Below are 15,602 nucleotides of genomic sequence, written 5' to 3'. Positions count from 1 at the left end.
CTAACTGTTGTTCCCCTCGCCTTAAGATTCTGTATTCTCACATCTTTATTGGTGTTACAAAGAAAAGAAAATGCCACAGGTGCTTCTACTGCTGTAGCACATCCACCCACAGCAGTACTACCTTTAGGCTGTGATGGTTTTGATGCACGCCGTTAGCGGTGAGGCTAATCTGGTAGAAGCTGGTGTTAGCAAAAGACTGAAGGCGCTTGAATGGTGATCGTAGCGGTAGCTGCTAAAAGCCACGCTTTCACCTTATGTAGTGGGGTCACAGCCTAGCAACAGTGGGTCTGAGGCTTAGCAACAGCAGCCACAGATTCAGTCCAGCAATGCGGTAATTGGACTTTCTGACAAAGTGCCGGTGGACCGACACGCTAACAAATACAGACACACTTCATCACAAGGACACATGTGCACACTTGTAGTGCACAACCCTGCTTGTGTGTGATGACGAGGAGTGAAAGACAGAGAATGTGTGTCATTAGAGGAGAGGGATTGAAAGTGTTTCTGTGTGTGAGGGAGAAAAAGTGCGCCTTTCATTCAAGTCTTTCCCTGTGGCTCTATTTATATTAATGATGAACCTTGGTGCTTGTGTCGCTGCTGCTTCGCCCGTCTGCGCGCTGCCCTGTCCTTGGGGACTATGAATTATGTCTGTCATCCAACAGTATTTGCAGTATTTTGACAGTTTAACACTCTGCAAGAGCTCAAGGTCACATCTGGGTTATTATCATTTTGTTATAAAAAAATATTTATAAGCTAGTGAATATCAGTTAATTACCAAGTGATCATTTTCTGATTACCTGATCAATCCATTGGTTACTTTACCAATTAAAAAAAATAAACCACAACAACTTTTTAAATTAAAAACTGTTTCTTTACAAATAAATAGTAGTTGTTTACATGTTCGCCTAACAACAAGGAGAAGCTCCCCAGGACGAGGCGACACCGATTCCCTTTGGGGTTACGTCAGGGAGGGCATCTGCAAATTCAAACATGTGGAGCAACTCGTTGTTGAATATTTGGAAATATTCACACTGCTGTCTGATTGTTTTAAGCTTGGAAAGCCCTGTAGTGTTTGTTTTGTTTTGAGCTACTGATGAAAAGTAGTTGTGTGTTTTTATTTTTTTCATTCTCTTCCAGATTGGTGATGCTGTGGTTTGCAATGGGTATCTAGATAAAGACAGAATGACAACCTCCTTGTGAATAGATAAAATCAGTCATTGCCCATCTAGTGGCTGCAAGTAGCTGCAGCAACCAACTGGTCACCCAGAAGACGGGCATGCAACGGTATCAACCTCTGGGTCACTGCAACCTGTCTCCAAACAGTTGCAGTCTAACTCAGACTGACTGCAGTTACTCTCACAAACATTGCAGACAGACTGCCAACCTGCTGTAATCAATCTGAGTCTGTGCTGAGGCATCTCTTTGGATTAAGGGAATTCATGTTCATATATAAAAACGAGGTTGCTGTGCTCCTGTATGCAGTTAAGTTTCCACCAAGCAGCAAATGTTTGTTCTTTTAGATCAACGAGGTCGCAGACTGACTCTGTCTTATTGCTGTTTTGCCATGAGGCACCAAAGTCAGTTTAAATATGGTAACGGACCATGAATCAATGCAAACCTGGTCTCCATCTTCAACGCAACCATTTTGCAGTCCCTGAGACAGCAAGTTCATTTCTGGTTGTTCCGTGGACGGTAGCATTTAAAAAACCAACAAACAAAAAAACTCATGCATGCATCACCAGAAGCGTAGGTCTCCGTAATATGTGATCAACATAAGTGTGATGAACAGATTTCATGCAAACTGATTACTTTGACCTATCAATCCAGCATTAAATAATTACTGTATTCCTAAATTTTTGCATATTCGTGCATGATTAAGCCTATTAGAGCCACTTCAACTTTAACAGCTTCCCAGTGATAATCAGTGAAGCTCTCATCAGATCCCTATAAATTCATATGTTAACAAGAGCACGTGTTTTGTCCTCGCGTCACCAACTGTCACTGGCATAACTCTGCTAGAGATAAATAAATTACAGCTAGAGGCATACAGCACCAGTTTGTAATGCAAAATACATAACTGGAATTATTATATCAAGATGATGTGGTTAGAGAGCTGAACAGAGCGGAGGTATGTGGACTGATTAGAGATGTAATAATAGAGAGAGGCAGAGAGCAGGGAAAAAAAAGAAAGATGTACACACAGCTAACAAGCGAGGCGGAGTTACCAAACATCATTATGAAATGTGTACTGTACTAAGACTTACTGGATTTAATCAACTCTCTAATCTCATAAAAGAATGGGAGTCCCTGGGGTACTTAAAAAAATAATCTCATCAAACATTCCCGTCTATAACAGAGCACTGAAAGTCTGGATTTCTTGAAATCGGTAAATATATCTGTGACGAGGGAAGCATATGTCCATCCCGTCTCATACGGAAATAAAGAAATACATGTCAGTGTTGTAATGGAAAACAAGGCTGGGCAAGAAGATGTGTGCAAAGCATTGGTCCATTTTACAGATGTTACACTGAACATAAAGCTCAGGAATTGGACCAGTTTCTCTTCTGGGTATTGTTTCCGAGTGTAAGACTTGGCTTTCAAAGAATTAAAAGCTGTTGTAGAATTCCATAACATAAGGAATTTTGAATTTTTTGGATGCTCTAGCTGTAGTTTATTTGTCAATACCCGTGTTGTGCCAGTGACTTGGGGATAAGTTGGAGCTGTTATCACGGCGACTTTCATACGTATTTCAGAATGTTGGTGGGCCAGTTTGAGCTCTTGTTGGAGGAACTGGGACCACATCTGAGGCACAGAAATTATTTATGTGAGCCAAGTGACCCAGAGCAGTTCTTAGCTGTGTATCTGAGGTACGATAGGATTATTTTACTATTTCCACATCGTCGTATGTTCAATATGCAGGCACGTTATGAGCTGTGAGCGGGCTTGCTGCAGAATGCAGTGATCCAATTGGGCAGATGTGTTTATTCTAAAAATCGACATGGATCTGAAAAAAGGCATGCTGGAAATGCGTCCTTTATGGTTGCTGCGAACAGCTGCAACCAGAGTAGGTGAGCCCAAAAGATATTTTTAATGCACAAAATATTTGCACGAATCTTGAACATCTGGTGTGTAAAGACCTTTTCTGAGCATCTAATCACTGATCTTTTGCTTTAGTAGAAAGCCTGTTCATCCTACTGAGCTACAGCCACCTGGCTGCTGATTGGCAGTAACTGCTTCTAGATGTGCTTCTATCCTGGGTCACAAACTTTTGAATTATTTCACCTCCATGCCTCAAACTTTCACAATCATGCTTTGCTGCTCTTTAAAAGAGGATCATTGTCTCTTGGAGTCCAGTATCGAAGCAGGCAGCTCATCAAGGCACAGAGAACCAAAGGACGCCGTGCCCGTATTGACAGTATTTGACGACCTGGGATGAGAATTTGTTGCAGAGAATGGAGAGATGTCCAGAAGAAATAATACGATGCAAACGGCAGCCTTTTAGGACTCTTTACAGAGGTAGATAAATGTTTCCTGATAAGCACTTTTGGCAGCATGAACAGCTTACAGAACAGCTCTTTTTACCACCTGGATTGGAAGTTTGCAAAAAGCAATTAAAGTGTTCTTCTTACCTCTGGATGTCAGCTCCACTGATGCTGCTCTGTACAAATCATCACCTCACAAACACAAGACCAAGCATCTCCTATCCCTCTGCATTCTGCTCATGCTTCACGGCAAATGTACACGAAGAGAAAACTAGGGAGGGGGTGGAAGAAAGCGGCACAATGAGAAGAGGAGAGAAAAAACAGAGAAGGGCGGAGTGGTGGAGAGGAAGGGAGGGAAGGAGATGCTGCGGGTGAGTGAGTGGAAGCGCCCATTAATTTGAATTTAAAGGATGTGAGGAGAGGACGGCACGAGACGCAGCCAGCCTTGGAGAGAGGAGAGAGGGGCGCTGGGAGAGGAAAGAGATGGATGAGAGGGGGGAAAAAAAGAGTCTGAAAATGAGATGAGAGAGTTGGGCAGTTAAGAGGCATCACTGCCGGTCAACTGTGCATCTATTGATCCGCAGCGGCCGGGTGGTTTTTCTGCCAGAGCCACCGGAGATAAAACGGATGAAAGGGGGGAAAAGAAAAGACGACTACTGTGTTGTGCTTTTCTTTTTCATTTTCATTTTTTTTGTTTGCTGCCAACCTGCGAAGTGAGAAGTGTGTGAGAGCGCTCCAAGCTGAGCACATCACACGCGAGACGAACACATTCAGTTCGCAGAGTCTGAGCTGCCTCGAACATCCACTGCTACTTTCAGCGGCCGCCAGGAGTTGAGTCGAGATTTACGGGCTGCTTCACATGGAGCTGAGGCAGCATCCAACGCAGGTGAAGCTTGAGATTTAGTGTTTACTGCTGCTGCACATCTGTGCCGTCAGCTGTTTTATAGAAAAATACTGTGAAAGCGGAGGATACTTGAGCGCTGGAGAGTTTGTAAGCATGTCTTGACATCTGGAGAAGGAAGAAGACTGAGCCGGCAGCTCTCGTCCTGGCATCCTGAGGTGCGAATGGGATGCTGAAACCAAGATCTTCAGGAGTCAAGATGTGGATTAGGAGATGAATTCCGAGGAGGGGTCGAGGAGGGATGAGGTTTTTCGGGGTGAGAAGGCAAGAAAGGGCTGCCACTGCCCCGTGGCGACTCCGCCTGCCTCCACCGCCACCTCCCCGTGAACATGCAGGTCCTACAGATCGTCAAGGAGCTGGTGTCGCCGTCCAGACGCAGGGCAGCGGCCAGATTCGGAGGTGTGTGTGCGCATTTTATGACCCATTAAGCTTCTATTGCAGCCACTAATTGTGTCAGAGGACAAAGATTTGAATCAGTGCAATGAAGACAAGATCAAATCTACCTGACCAAACATTATTTTGGGAGAAAGGAACGAGGAGAGCCTTGTTGAATGTATGGAGATTGATATGAAGTGCATGCAGGTTTTGAGTAAATCTCGTCCCTGAAGCAGGTGAAAGGTCTACTGTTTTACTCTCAGTTATGATGTGCCTCACTGTGAGGAGCTGTTAATCCTCATCAGACAACTTCATTACTGTAGGTTTCAGTGGAGTGTTGGTGTTTCACAATAGTTTAAGGTCACCGCCTTTTCTTGGTGCAATTTCAGAAATATTTGTTACTCTGATCTGCATAATTAGTCATGTATTAATTTGCAAACTGCTGCCTAGAAAGTGCCATCTGACTCTGTGTCACTTGCAGCCTCTTCTCAAGAAAATTTATAGATTTGAAGTTGGTGAATAAGATGCATAAAAATGCTCCCAGCAGGTGCTGAGGTCCAGTTTAAAAAAAAAAATCACATTGCTTGAAGAAAAGTGAAGCCCTAAGATGTGCGAGACTGATGCCTGCAAATAGATAGATAGATATATAGATATCTGCATATGAATACGTAGAAGCTGCAGCCGGGGGGAAACAGAAAGCCTGTCATTCACTTGTAGTCTGGCTTTTATTGACCACTTGGGTTTTGAGCACACTTTGGTACGCTGTGTGTGGTAAGCATATAAGGGATGTCATTTTCTGTAATGCATTAGCTAATCATGGGCTGTTTCGATTTAGCTTTACGTTCATTTTTCATTTACCTGCATTCGGCTACAGTGAAAAGGAAAGCTTGGCTCAGATATCTGCTGCCTGCACGCGAAACCCCTCAAAAGTAGCAGCCGAGGTTAAGTCAGCAGACTTGGGCCTGTTGTGTTTAGACCAAACACAAGGCAGTTCTCTTAGATGGAGAGATTCAAAGTATGAAAGATGGACATAGCTATCGATTAGCACAGCCTGGTTAATCTCCTTTTCTGACTCTTAGAAGACCAAATTATGTGGTTAGAGACGGGGCACATACAGCACTATTAGAACCACATTAATGGATCTTTAATGCCCCCTTTGTCCCTAAAAGTCAATGTCACAAGCAACACTTCTGATAGTTGATTTGATGTGGCCTCCTTGGCACAAAAACGGTCCAGTTTAATAATAAAGTTAATTAGTTTGTACTGAATGTCATTGTGGATGAGTTTAAACTTTTTGGTGTGCCATGTGTCATTAGTCTGAATGGGACGGACATGCCCCTCGAGCAGCTTCTGTAATAGCTCTGTTGCTGTGGGGCGTGTGTGTGTGTGTGTGTGTGTGTGTGTGTGTGTGTGTGTGTGTGTGTGTGTGTGTGTGTGTGTGTGTGTGTGTGTGTGTGTGTGTGTGTGTGACGGCTTCATTTCTCTGGTGTGCACTGAATAATGAAGCATGGTGCTCTGAGTAATGGAACACTATCTGACCACTGACCCGGTCCTGTCTCCTGGTTGGATGCCACCCTGTGCCGTAGCCACAGGTTTGCCCGAGCTCTTTGCCCCTGCAGGAGGAGGAAAGGCACAGCTTGTCGCTTCAGTGCTTCTCGAATAAAAAATAAGCTTCTGTTTGTTACTGTGGGGAAATTTGCATAAATTTAATGAGAAGTTAATGGGCAGTTTAATCGACACTTGTTGCAGGTTTCTTCAAAATGTAATCTTTTTTTTTTTTTTTAGAAATACTGTTATTTATTTATTTTTTGCACCTGCTAAATTCTATGTTCATGTACTTGATATCAGCTTTCACATGACTCTTTCTGATTTGCCTCATGTTGTTATTCCACTTGTGTAAATGTAGAAACCTTTATGTGCTTGAAGCCACTGTTAACCACTGGATGTACCTGCTCTAGCAGCCAGGATATATTTGATTTAAAAGGCTTGAATTCAGGTAGGAAATGCTTTGTCTCCTGCCAGCTGGCATTCATAACAGCTTCAATTTATCAACTGGCCCCACTAGGACACTTGTGTAGGGCCAATTAAAGCACACAAGGAAGCGCTGCAGCATGGGCTGCATTGGGGGGGCAATATTTTAGGACTTGGGTCCCAAATCATTGGTCAGAAAAGATTGATGGAGACAGATGTTACATTCTCCAGCACGCAGGTGCTTTATTTTTGGTCACTGGACAAGGTCATTTACTAGTTTAACTCCTGGTTGTTACGTTTCTTCCATTTTCTTTTCGTTAATGCAGACAATGCACTGGGAAGTTGGCGGGTTAAAGAGATAATATCCAATCAGATGGTATTAGTTAATTTATGAATAGGTATTTTATAATATTATATTCTGAAGGTCTCATTGTCTGGAAATACACATAACTGTCTGTACTTTTGTGCTGTTATTCCTTAATCACTGTGAAGGGACAGCTTTTCCACAACATATATGTGAAGTCCAGCTCATTAAGGGAACTTTGAGCTGTTTTTAATGACTGAAATACTTCTGTGGACACTCTTTTTCTTTTTTGAGAGGTACGTGTCCAGCATGGGAGCAATAGGGATTTCTCAAAGAATGAATTGCTGTAACAGAGGTGGCATAAACGGGGTTACAGACTTATCACATCGTTTTGTGTTATTGTTTGTATTGAATCTACCTAAATGTCATTATCACATCTGAGAGTGTCTTCTGGTTCAGAATGAGCCTTTGGGGGGTGACTATGCTCAGCAATGAGCCTGATACAGAAACGTCGATGACTTCCAGACCATTTTATAAACGAGAGCTTCTGCTCTGCTTGAGGAAAAGAGAAGAAGTTGGGGGGAAAAAAATTGAATAAAAAATAAATATTTTATTACAGTACTGTGTTTGGGGTGGAGAGTGGTGGGGGTGGCTTCAAAGGTGGCTAAAGTGTGAGAAAAAGCACTGCACCCCATCGCCTTTCTCTACTTTCTCTAATTGAGCTGCATTTGTCAAATTCAAAATCCAGTCCAACATCGACAACCATGAAGATAACTTTTTTTGTCTTCTTCTTTTAAAGAATGATAATATTTTTTAATGACTGCCCATTAACAATCCACACTTTCCATTTGGCTGTCGTCTTTATCTCGGTCTATTGGCCCTGCAGACGAATTCACCTTGGCTCCTCTCGCAGCCTGAATCAGTGCAGGCAGATTTAGCACGACGGCCTCCAGCAGATACAGGACACACAAATTCACACACTCGCTGCAGTTCTGTGCAGACTGGGAGGAGTGGTGAGTGGGGATAAGGTGCGAGGTGCCAGCAGATGTTGTTGAGCTCCTCGGCTGGATAGCGCGATGGCATGAGTGTGAGATAACAGAATATCTGATAATTTGCCCAGCTCCCTGTCAGCTTTGCAGGATCAAAACCACATGTACTTGTGAGAAAGCATCAGATTGTGTGTGTGTGTGTGTGTGTGTGTGTGTGTGTCTGCCACATTTCTGAGCATGCTCAGTGGTTCCTGCCACATCAAAAAACAATACATGTCATGTTCATTTTAATAAAGTAATGTCTTAGTTTTAGGAGAAAGAGCACTCGTAAACCTGCAGTTTTGAACACTTTTCCTTGGAGACAACTTAAAGTGAGCTGTTAGGGCTGCAAGCACCGTGTTTAGTGGTTAATCAGCAGCTAATTTCTTTACCAGTTTTTCCATTTGCTTCATAGCACAAGACCAAGTATAACAGCACATCCACACACATTGGGCGATTGTGGCTCAAGAGTTGGGCGTTCGTCTTGTAACCGGAAGGTTGCCGGTTCGAGCCTGGATCCGACAGTCTCGGTCGTTGTGTCCTTGGGCAAGACACTTCACCTGTTGCCTACTGGTGGTGGTCAGAGGGCCCGGTGGCGCCAGTGTCCGGCAGCCTCGCCTCTGTCAGTGCGCCCCAGGGCGGCTGTGGCTACACTGTAGCTGCCATCACCAGTGTGTGAATGGGTGGATGATTGTGTATAGTGTAAAGCGCTTTGAGGTCCTTAGGACCAAGTAAAGCGCTATACAAATACAGACCATTTACCATATTCCACAAATTATTTAAATAGCTGCTCTTATTACCTGTAGAATAAGTTAACCAGATGCCTCTAGAAGAAGGGAAGAAACCTCTGGATGAATGAGATGGAGTGCAGGGATCAGAGGTCAGAAGGGGATCTGATGGCAGTGTAAGTTTGCAAAATGTAACTTGAAGGAGGCCGACTGTAGCTGAGTCTACGATCTGGTGACTCGAAGATGTCTAGTAAATAAGACAGGAGTTGCAGTACATGATTAGATTATTAGAAGGCCTGACCCCAGCATACCTGAAGCCTCTCCTGAAATTGGAAATCAACACTGAGAGAAAAGTAGAGCCCAGACTGAAGCAGCTGACCTGAGAAGGTGTAAGGCAGTGGGAGGGGAGGGCCTCCTGTGGCTCAGATTGAGTGGGTTCAGGTTAATTTATTGGTTGATTGATCTTGTTGGTGGGTCCATGTTTTAACTACTTGTTTGCTTTATATACAAGATAAACAGAATATCTCCGTCTTATAATCAAAGCCAGCGTGAAAGTTCCATTTATTCTTTCTAATGGTCAGCAGGGGGTGACTTCTCTAAAAAATCAAGTTACAAAACAACTATAGAAATCTATGGGCAACTGGTCCTGCTTCTCTCTTCATCTCTGACCTCAGTAAACACTTTTCAAATGAGATTATGGTCTTAATCACTAGTGTATAAGCCTGACTTCCCTTCTCTAAATAATGGTCCCTATTGCATATATTAGGTCATGCTCTAAACTGAAGGTTGTTGGTTCCATTATTTAGAAGAGCCACTCCCAAAAGTCTGGGCCGCAGCCCTCTGTACTATATTTCATCCTGAACTCAATCAATAGTAGAAAATATAATGGAGCAGGTGCCAGAAGAAAAGTTGCCGAAAAACTTGAACTTGACAAGGGTCTTAAGTCATAGGACAGAAAATTCTTGGAAAACTTTGTTAAACTTTTCTGGGAAGGAAATCCGTTTATATTGATTTAGGTCTGCAACAGCCTGCGGGAGGTCCAAGGCCTCAACCTGGGCTCTCATTCAGTCCACACTAGAGTAAAATTACTTGGGGATCTCATTATCAGGTAGGAATTTACCCATGAGTTTCCGTTATTTGCAGTTCATTCATACAGGACAAACAAGGTCTGTGTGTCAGTCCCATTTGGCCAAATGCGTCCAGAGAGGCGGAACTGTCCGGCTCTCACTAAAACCTTGGAGAAATGTGTTAGCTTTCCACTGTCCATGAATTATCCCCTCCACTTATTCCACAAAAGAGCACAAAAGTGCCTTGTGCACACAGAGCTTCCCTCTGCAGCAGCGTTTATCTACTGCTGTTATTGAGAAGAGGGAGGGGGGATTTACAGCAAATCTAAAGCAAGACTGCAGCCTGCTCCTGGTCAACACCATCAGTAGCTCACTGCATTATTCAGCAACCTTCATACTCTTCCTCTCACTCTCTCTTTCTTTCAGTCGAGGAAAAAAAAAAAGAAAACCTGGTTCATTCACATATTCAAATTCTGCACCAGGAGCATCAGACAAGAACACTTCTTGGTGTTTTGCATACCAGGAACACCATCTGTAGGCATTTTGTGCGTGTTTGCATGGCTATGTGTGTGTTTTATATTTATTCTGGCCTGGAGCTTTAAGAAAACTACTACACGCTGTTAAGCTAAGGAGGGACTGGCAGATAGTCCAGACCCAGCGGGTGTTGGGCTAAAGCTGACCGCTGACAACCACATTGCAGCAGAAGGACTAATTGCCTGCCTGTCGTCAAAAAGGGCAGATCTGCAGCACACTTCATAGCGCCGCTGTCGACTCTCTTGGCAGAACAGTGCAGAGTTTAGCCTCAGACAGTGGAGTCATTTAAACGTTGAGGCTTGTTGTATTTTTCACGGCTTGTGTCAGATTCAGTCGGCTGTATTGATCGCTGCTTTTGGTGCTTCACACCTTCTCTTATTAAATTATGTATCAAGTGATGCAACAGGCCTTCAGATATTACTGAGGCTGGGCTATTACGAGGGAGTTTGACTGAGTATACATTATATAGTGCTGTATAACTATACCAGATTATAACAGGAGCTTTTTGCAAAAACCAATGTAGCTTGCAGATGAGAATAGCGAAGCTGGTGCTTGATAATTGCCAGAATCTTCTGTAGCTACACAAAGAAGTTTGGTTGACGTATGTAGGAAAATGGCACATGGCTTCATTGCTCTGACTTCAGCTTCCTTCAGTTTATGGGCTGAATGAGAAGACCAAACAAACGATCCACTCTCAGATGTCACATCGGGAAGAATTCATGATTTTCAGTGCATTTGAACTCACTCATTCACTCATTTGAACTGAATGCACAAGCAGGTAGCAACATCTGGGACTGAATAATGGAGCCAGTGTGGAAGTACTATAAACTGCAGTTCCTCTAACGGCCAGTAGAGGCTGGCTCCAAAAGTGATTCAATCTTCATAGTCTCCCGTGTTAAAATGTCCAACTCTTTATGAAAACTCTTCAATGGCTGATTTTGTATAATTTAATTTAATAATCCATTTGGTTACTGAAGTTTAGGACGTGGCCTTTCATGACCTGAGACAGGGCTCTGTATTTATAGCTAGACGTCCGCTTGGCTATTTTATCACACTAAACTGAAACATTTAGAGCATCATAATGGAATTGCAAACAATATGACTTTTGTTGGGACTCAGCCCCTCCCAATAAGGTTGTGTTTCGGTTTCAGTGAGTGAAAATTTAGTATCTCATCAGATTGTTACTCTTGTAACAATTACTCGTTATTACAGTGTTAATAACGGGTCTCCAGCCTGTAAGCGTCCAGTGTTCCTCTGTTTCTCAGCCAGATCTGCCCTCTCCCTCATTTGTCACGTCCAGTTTCACTTCATGCCCAACTTGAACTTGATTGCTGTCCTCTTCAGGGTAGTCTTACCTCCAGCTGTATTTGGATCACTCACTGAAAGACCCGTTTGAATTTCTTACCTGTGCACGTTAGTAATTTTTCCCTGAACTTTAAACTTGTGCAGACCAACCTTAATCCTGAGTTGCATCACTGTGGATAAGAGCTACGACTCGTGCTTCAATTTAAAGACCATTCAGAATATTCCCACAAGTTGATGAATCATGTATTTGTTAGCCCACATTACCCCTTTGCTTCCAAATTCCAAAGGCATCTGGGGAAGAACATTTGGACCAAACGACCTGGACTGTGCTGGAAGCCTTTTTTGTCTGCAAAAATTTACTTGCCACCTACCCTGCTCACCAGATTTGGCTCCATGCAACGCAGTGGAGGTCATCAAGCATTCGTCCCAAATGCTCACATGCACACAGTCACATTCAGATCGAGGGTAAGACATCAGGAGCTCTGGTAGTGGTGTATTGCTGCATAACCTGCATCCAACCCTGAAGGGAATGGCTGTGTAGTTTCGATATTAATTTCATTTTATTTTATTTTATTATTATTATTATTATTTTTTTAATAGGTGCAGTCTCTAAACTTTTTGATGGTACCTCTTATACCCATTTTATAACTAAATCTTGGATCCTTTAAACCTGTCTGGCTTTCTGAATCATTTCTGTCAACAGGTCCGACCTCTTGGTCCTAATGTTCCCACCCGACTTGTCCTCGGTCACGGTGCTGGATCCGTTTCCGTTCATGCTAACAGACTTTAGCAATCTGGCTTCATCAAGTTTCAATACTGCTTACAGTCATGCTTCTCTACACAGAAACGGTTGCTCTTTTGCTCTAAAGTATGCTTAAAAAAGATAAATACATAAAATGTGGTCAGCTTTCATTTCCTCTGTCCTCCTTGGGATCAGGAAGCCACACTGCTTTGAAGCCCAGAGCTGTGCTTATAATTGAAGGCAGTGTGAATACTCCAAACCACAGAAGCATCTTTTCTATCGTTTGTCATCTCCACATGCTGACTGTTAGAGGATGACAGATAATTAAGTCAGCTTGGTGGGATGTATCCTGTAAATTAGCCGCAGTCTCCTGTTTATGCACAATTTAAATCCACTGGGGTTCAGTTTGTCCAGCTGAATGGGTAATAATACTCCAGCGTAACGCAGCACCGAAGTCAATCCAACCTTAATAGTTGTGTAAAGGCAGTAAAAAGAATTGAGTATGTGTGTATTTGTGTGTAGTCTCTTTGCATGCCAGAGAAATAAGGAAATGCTCTGTAACGAGTGAGGAAGTTGTGCTGGTAGCCTTTGAGGAACAGTGATTTGAGTCACTTTCCCTGAACTACTGTTGGAGCTTCATTCATCTTCCTGCTCATCTGAGTGCATTTATTTTGTTCCTATTATGTGAGAAATGCAGCTTTAAAGTATTTTGCATTAAAAAAAAAAAGTGATCGGAAATGAGTGCATGTTTTAAAAAAAAAAAGAGGAGGGAAAACAGCCGTCTGATTGTTACTCTCCTGAGGTAGTTTGACAGGCCTGTATTTAGCTCTCGCTGCCTCTGATCTGCACCGCATTTAGTCTCTTTGAACAAAAACGATGGCGTGCGGTTCTTTTACAGGCTCCTGTTGGCTGATAGACGCCTAATTCACCTTGTGGTAACTTGCAAGTCTGCAAATCTGCCACTGCTGCATGCAAATTTAAAAAAAAGAAGCCTTTGAGCTCGGTATTCATAAACTAAGATGGTATTAGTTAGCATTTAGTTCTTCAGGGTCAGTGGGATTATTGCTTTACAAATGGGCTTTGATATGGGTTAAATTATATATTGATGTAATTGTATGTAGATTATTAAAAGTTTTAAATATCATAATTTTTTTTTAAAAAAAGGAAAGAAATCATGAATAAAATGAGTAAATAATCGACTCTCAGGCTGCCCTGCAGGAGGCTGCTTGTTCCGCTTGTAGGTTACTGCAGCTGTTCTCAAATAAAGTCAACACCTGGCACTTCACTGCATTCAGACTTACTTTGTATTTGTGGTACAAATGAGTCTGCCCTCATGTAAAAGCACCCGTTAGCTCTGCATAGCTCGTTGTCTTATCGTATCAGTGGCCGATCACAGTGAAAGTCCAGCAAATGAAGCCAAACTGAAAAACTGCTCTCCTTTCTAGATCCTAAATCTATCTTTTCTGTTCTTGAGTGCAGCACAGAGCACCAGTCTGCTTAGCCAGCATTACCCAGCATGCCTTTAGTGCAATGTTATAAACCTGCGGTTATCAGTAGCTGTGGCTCAGGAGGAAGAGCAGGTTGTCATCCAGTCTGCTTGCTAAAATATCCTTAGGCAAGCTCCTGAACTGCAAGCTGCTCCTGATGCGTTCTCCGGAGTGTGAATGTGTGTGAGTGTTAGATGGAAAGCCCTAGAAGAAAGAGTTTCTATAAATGTGTGTGAGAATGAGGCTTGTAGTCTGAGTACGGTGTGCTATATAAGAACCAGTCTGTTTAGCACACATTGTCTGCTTCACGGGTTATTGTGTGGTGTGAGGTCTGACCTGTTATAAATTGTCTTTTATCGTATAATAAGAATCAGCAGTTAGAGGGATGCACAGTCTCTCAATCCACTCCACTCCACAGTGACATGAATTTTTAAACCAGAAAAAAATACTGCAAAGTAGTTGCTACGTTCTCCAGGGGATTTGTGGGCAAGCAACAAAAGGAACGAGTCCTTCTATTGTATCGCTGAAGAGTCTACTCACCAGTGATACTCTTATTGCTTTTCAAGAATATGGGTCCAATAAAACTCTATCGTAAGTTTTTTTTTTTTCTTCAAGTACTCTAAATGAAATCTAAATGTAAAGATTTTGCAAGTTTTATTTTCCTTTGCAGATAAAACTGTATATTTGACTGCATGTTGTTCAGATATTTTTATTGAAAGTGTGTGTTGTGTGAGCCTGGTGACTAGATCAGTCCTCAAGATAGTTCCAGTACAACTGCGCTGCAAACACACACAGTTAGGATGAAACTACACGACTGAACTTGGGATTATTTTTCAGAGTAGTGACTCGTCATGAGTCATCGTGAGCGTTCTCTCGTATGTTTTGTGTTTTACTTGCTGCTTGATGGTAGTTTTGGCTGACAGCACCAGGCTCACCCACCAAACTGCCTGATCTCACATACAGACTGAAGACAGGAAACAGATAGGGGTTAAAGGTCACATGTTCCATCCCTTTTTTAACAAGGTGATGTGAGCCTCACGTTTCTTAGTTTTTTGAGTTTCAGCTCAGTGATGTTTGCAACAGGCCTGGCTTTTGTGTGGTTCAAATGCTCGTTTGTAGCATTTGAGATTACGGATGATATTTTGTTTATGAACCTACATGCATACCTCTTATATTAGTCAGTATTCAGTTAGCTAACACTGCCACTGTTTTATGGTTTGTTCCACTTTATAGGAAGGTAGGGCTAGCTGTAGCTTTCTTTCTTTCATGGTGACTGTCAAGTCGGATTATAACCACCAAGAAACAACCAATGACAGAAAGAATCCCTTGATAAAAAGATGGTTTCCAGGTAGACTGTGCAAGACATTGTCCACAGAACTGCAGTATTCAGCCATTATTTTAATTCTTTCAGCCATTATTTAATTCTTTAAACTCGATTTAAATGTACTTTTGATTTATTTACTTTGGGTTTGTTTCCAGTTCTGTATCTGAGGACACAAGCTTTGTTTCAAAGATTTCAGTGCTGATATACTTCAGTGTAAATAAGACTGAGATTGTAGTTTCATGGTGTAAATCTGTATATTTGTCTGTTTAAAATTCAAAAGCAGAGTAACCCTTTAAAGAGAGATGAGCTTGCAGACAACGCAGAGGAGCTGAAAGCTGTACAGCCCCACCCACT

The 15,602-nt window shown here is 42.5% G+C and overlaps 1 protein-coding gene across 4 annotated transcripts in view; it reads left to right on the top strand.

Annotated features, from left to right (window-relative positions):
- Window positions 1–15,602, top strand: part of usp6nl (USP6 N-terminal like) — a 104,767-nt gene that overhangs the window by 35,414 nt on the left and 53,751 nt on the right. The window contains exon 1 of one of the 4 annotated variants that reach the window (XM_014410993.4): window positions 3,897–4,782. The exons of the other annotated variants lie outside the window; for them this stretch is intronic. Coding sequence (XP_014266479.3) covers window positions 4,713–4,782 — 70 coding nt within the window. The 5' untranslated portion in view covers window positions 3,897–4,712. Of the gene's footprint in view, window positions 1–3,896; window positions 4,783–15,602 lie in introns of those variants that run through there. 4 annotated transcript variants of the gene reach the window in all.

Source organism: Maylandia zebra, linkage group LG17 (genome assembly GCF_041146795.1).
Source record: "Maylandia zebra isolate NMK-2024a linkage group LG17, Mzebra_GT3a, whole genome shotgun sequence".
NCBI classification, from domain to species: Eukaryota; Metazoa; Chordata; class Actinopteri; order Cichliformes; family Cichlidae; genus Maylandia; species Maylandia zebra.
Note: the sequence above shows the minus strand (reverse complement) of the source record. Positions and strands in the feature narration are given on the sequence as shown.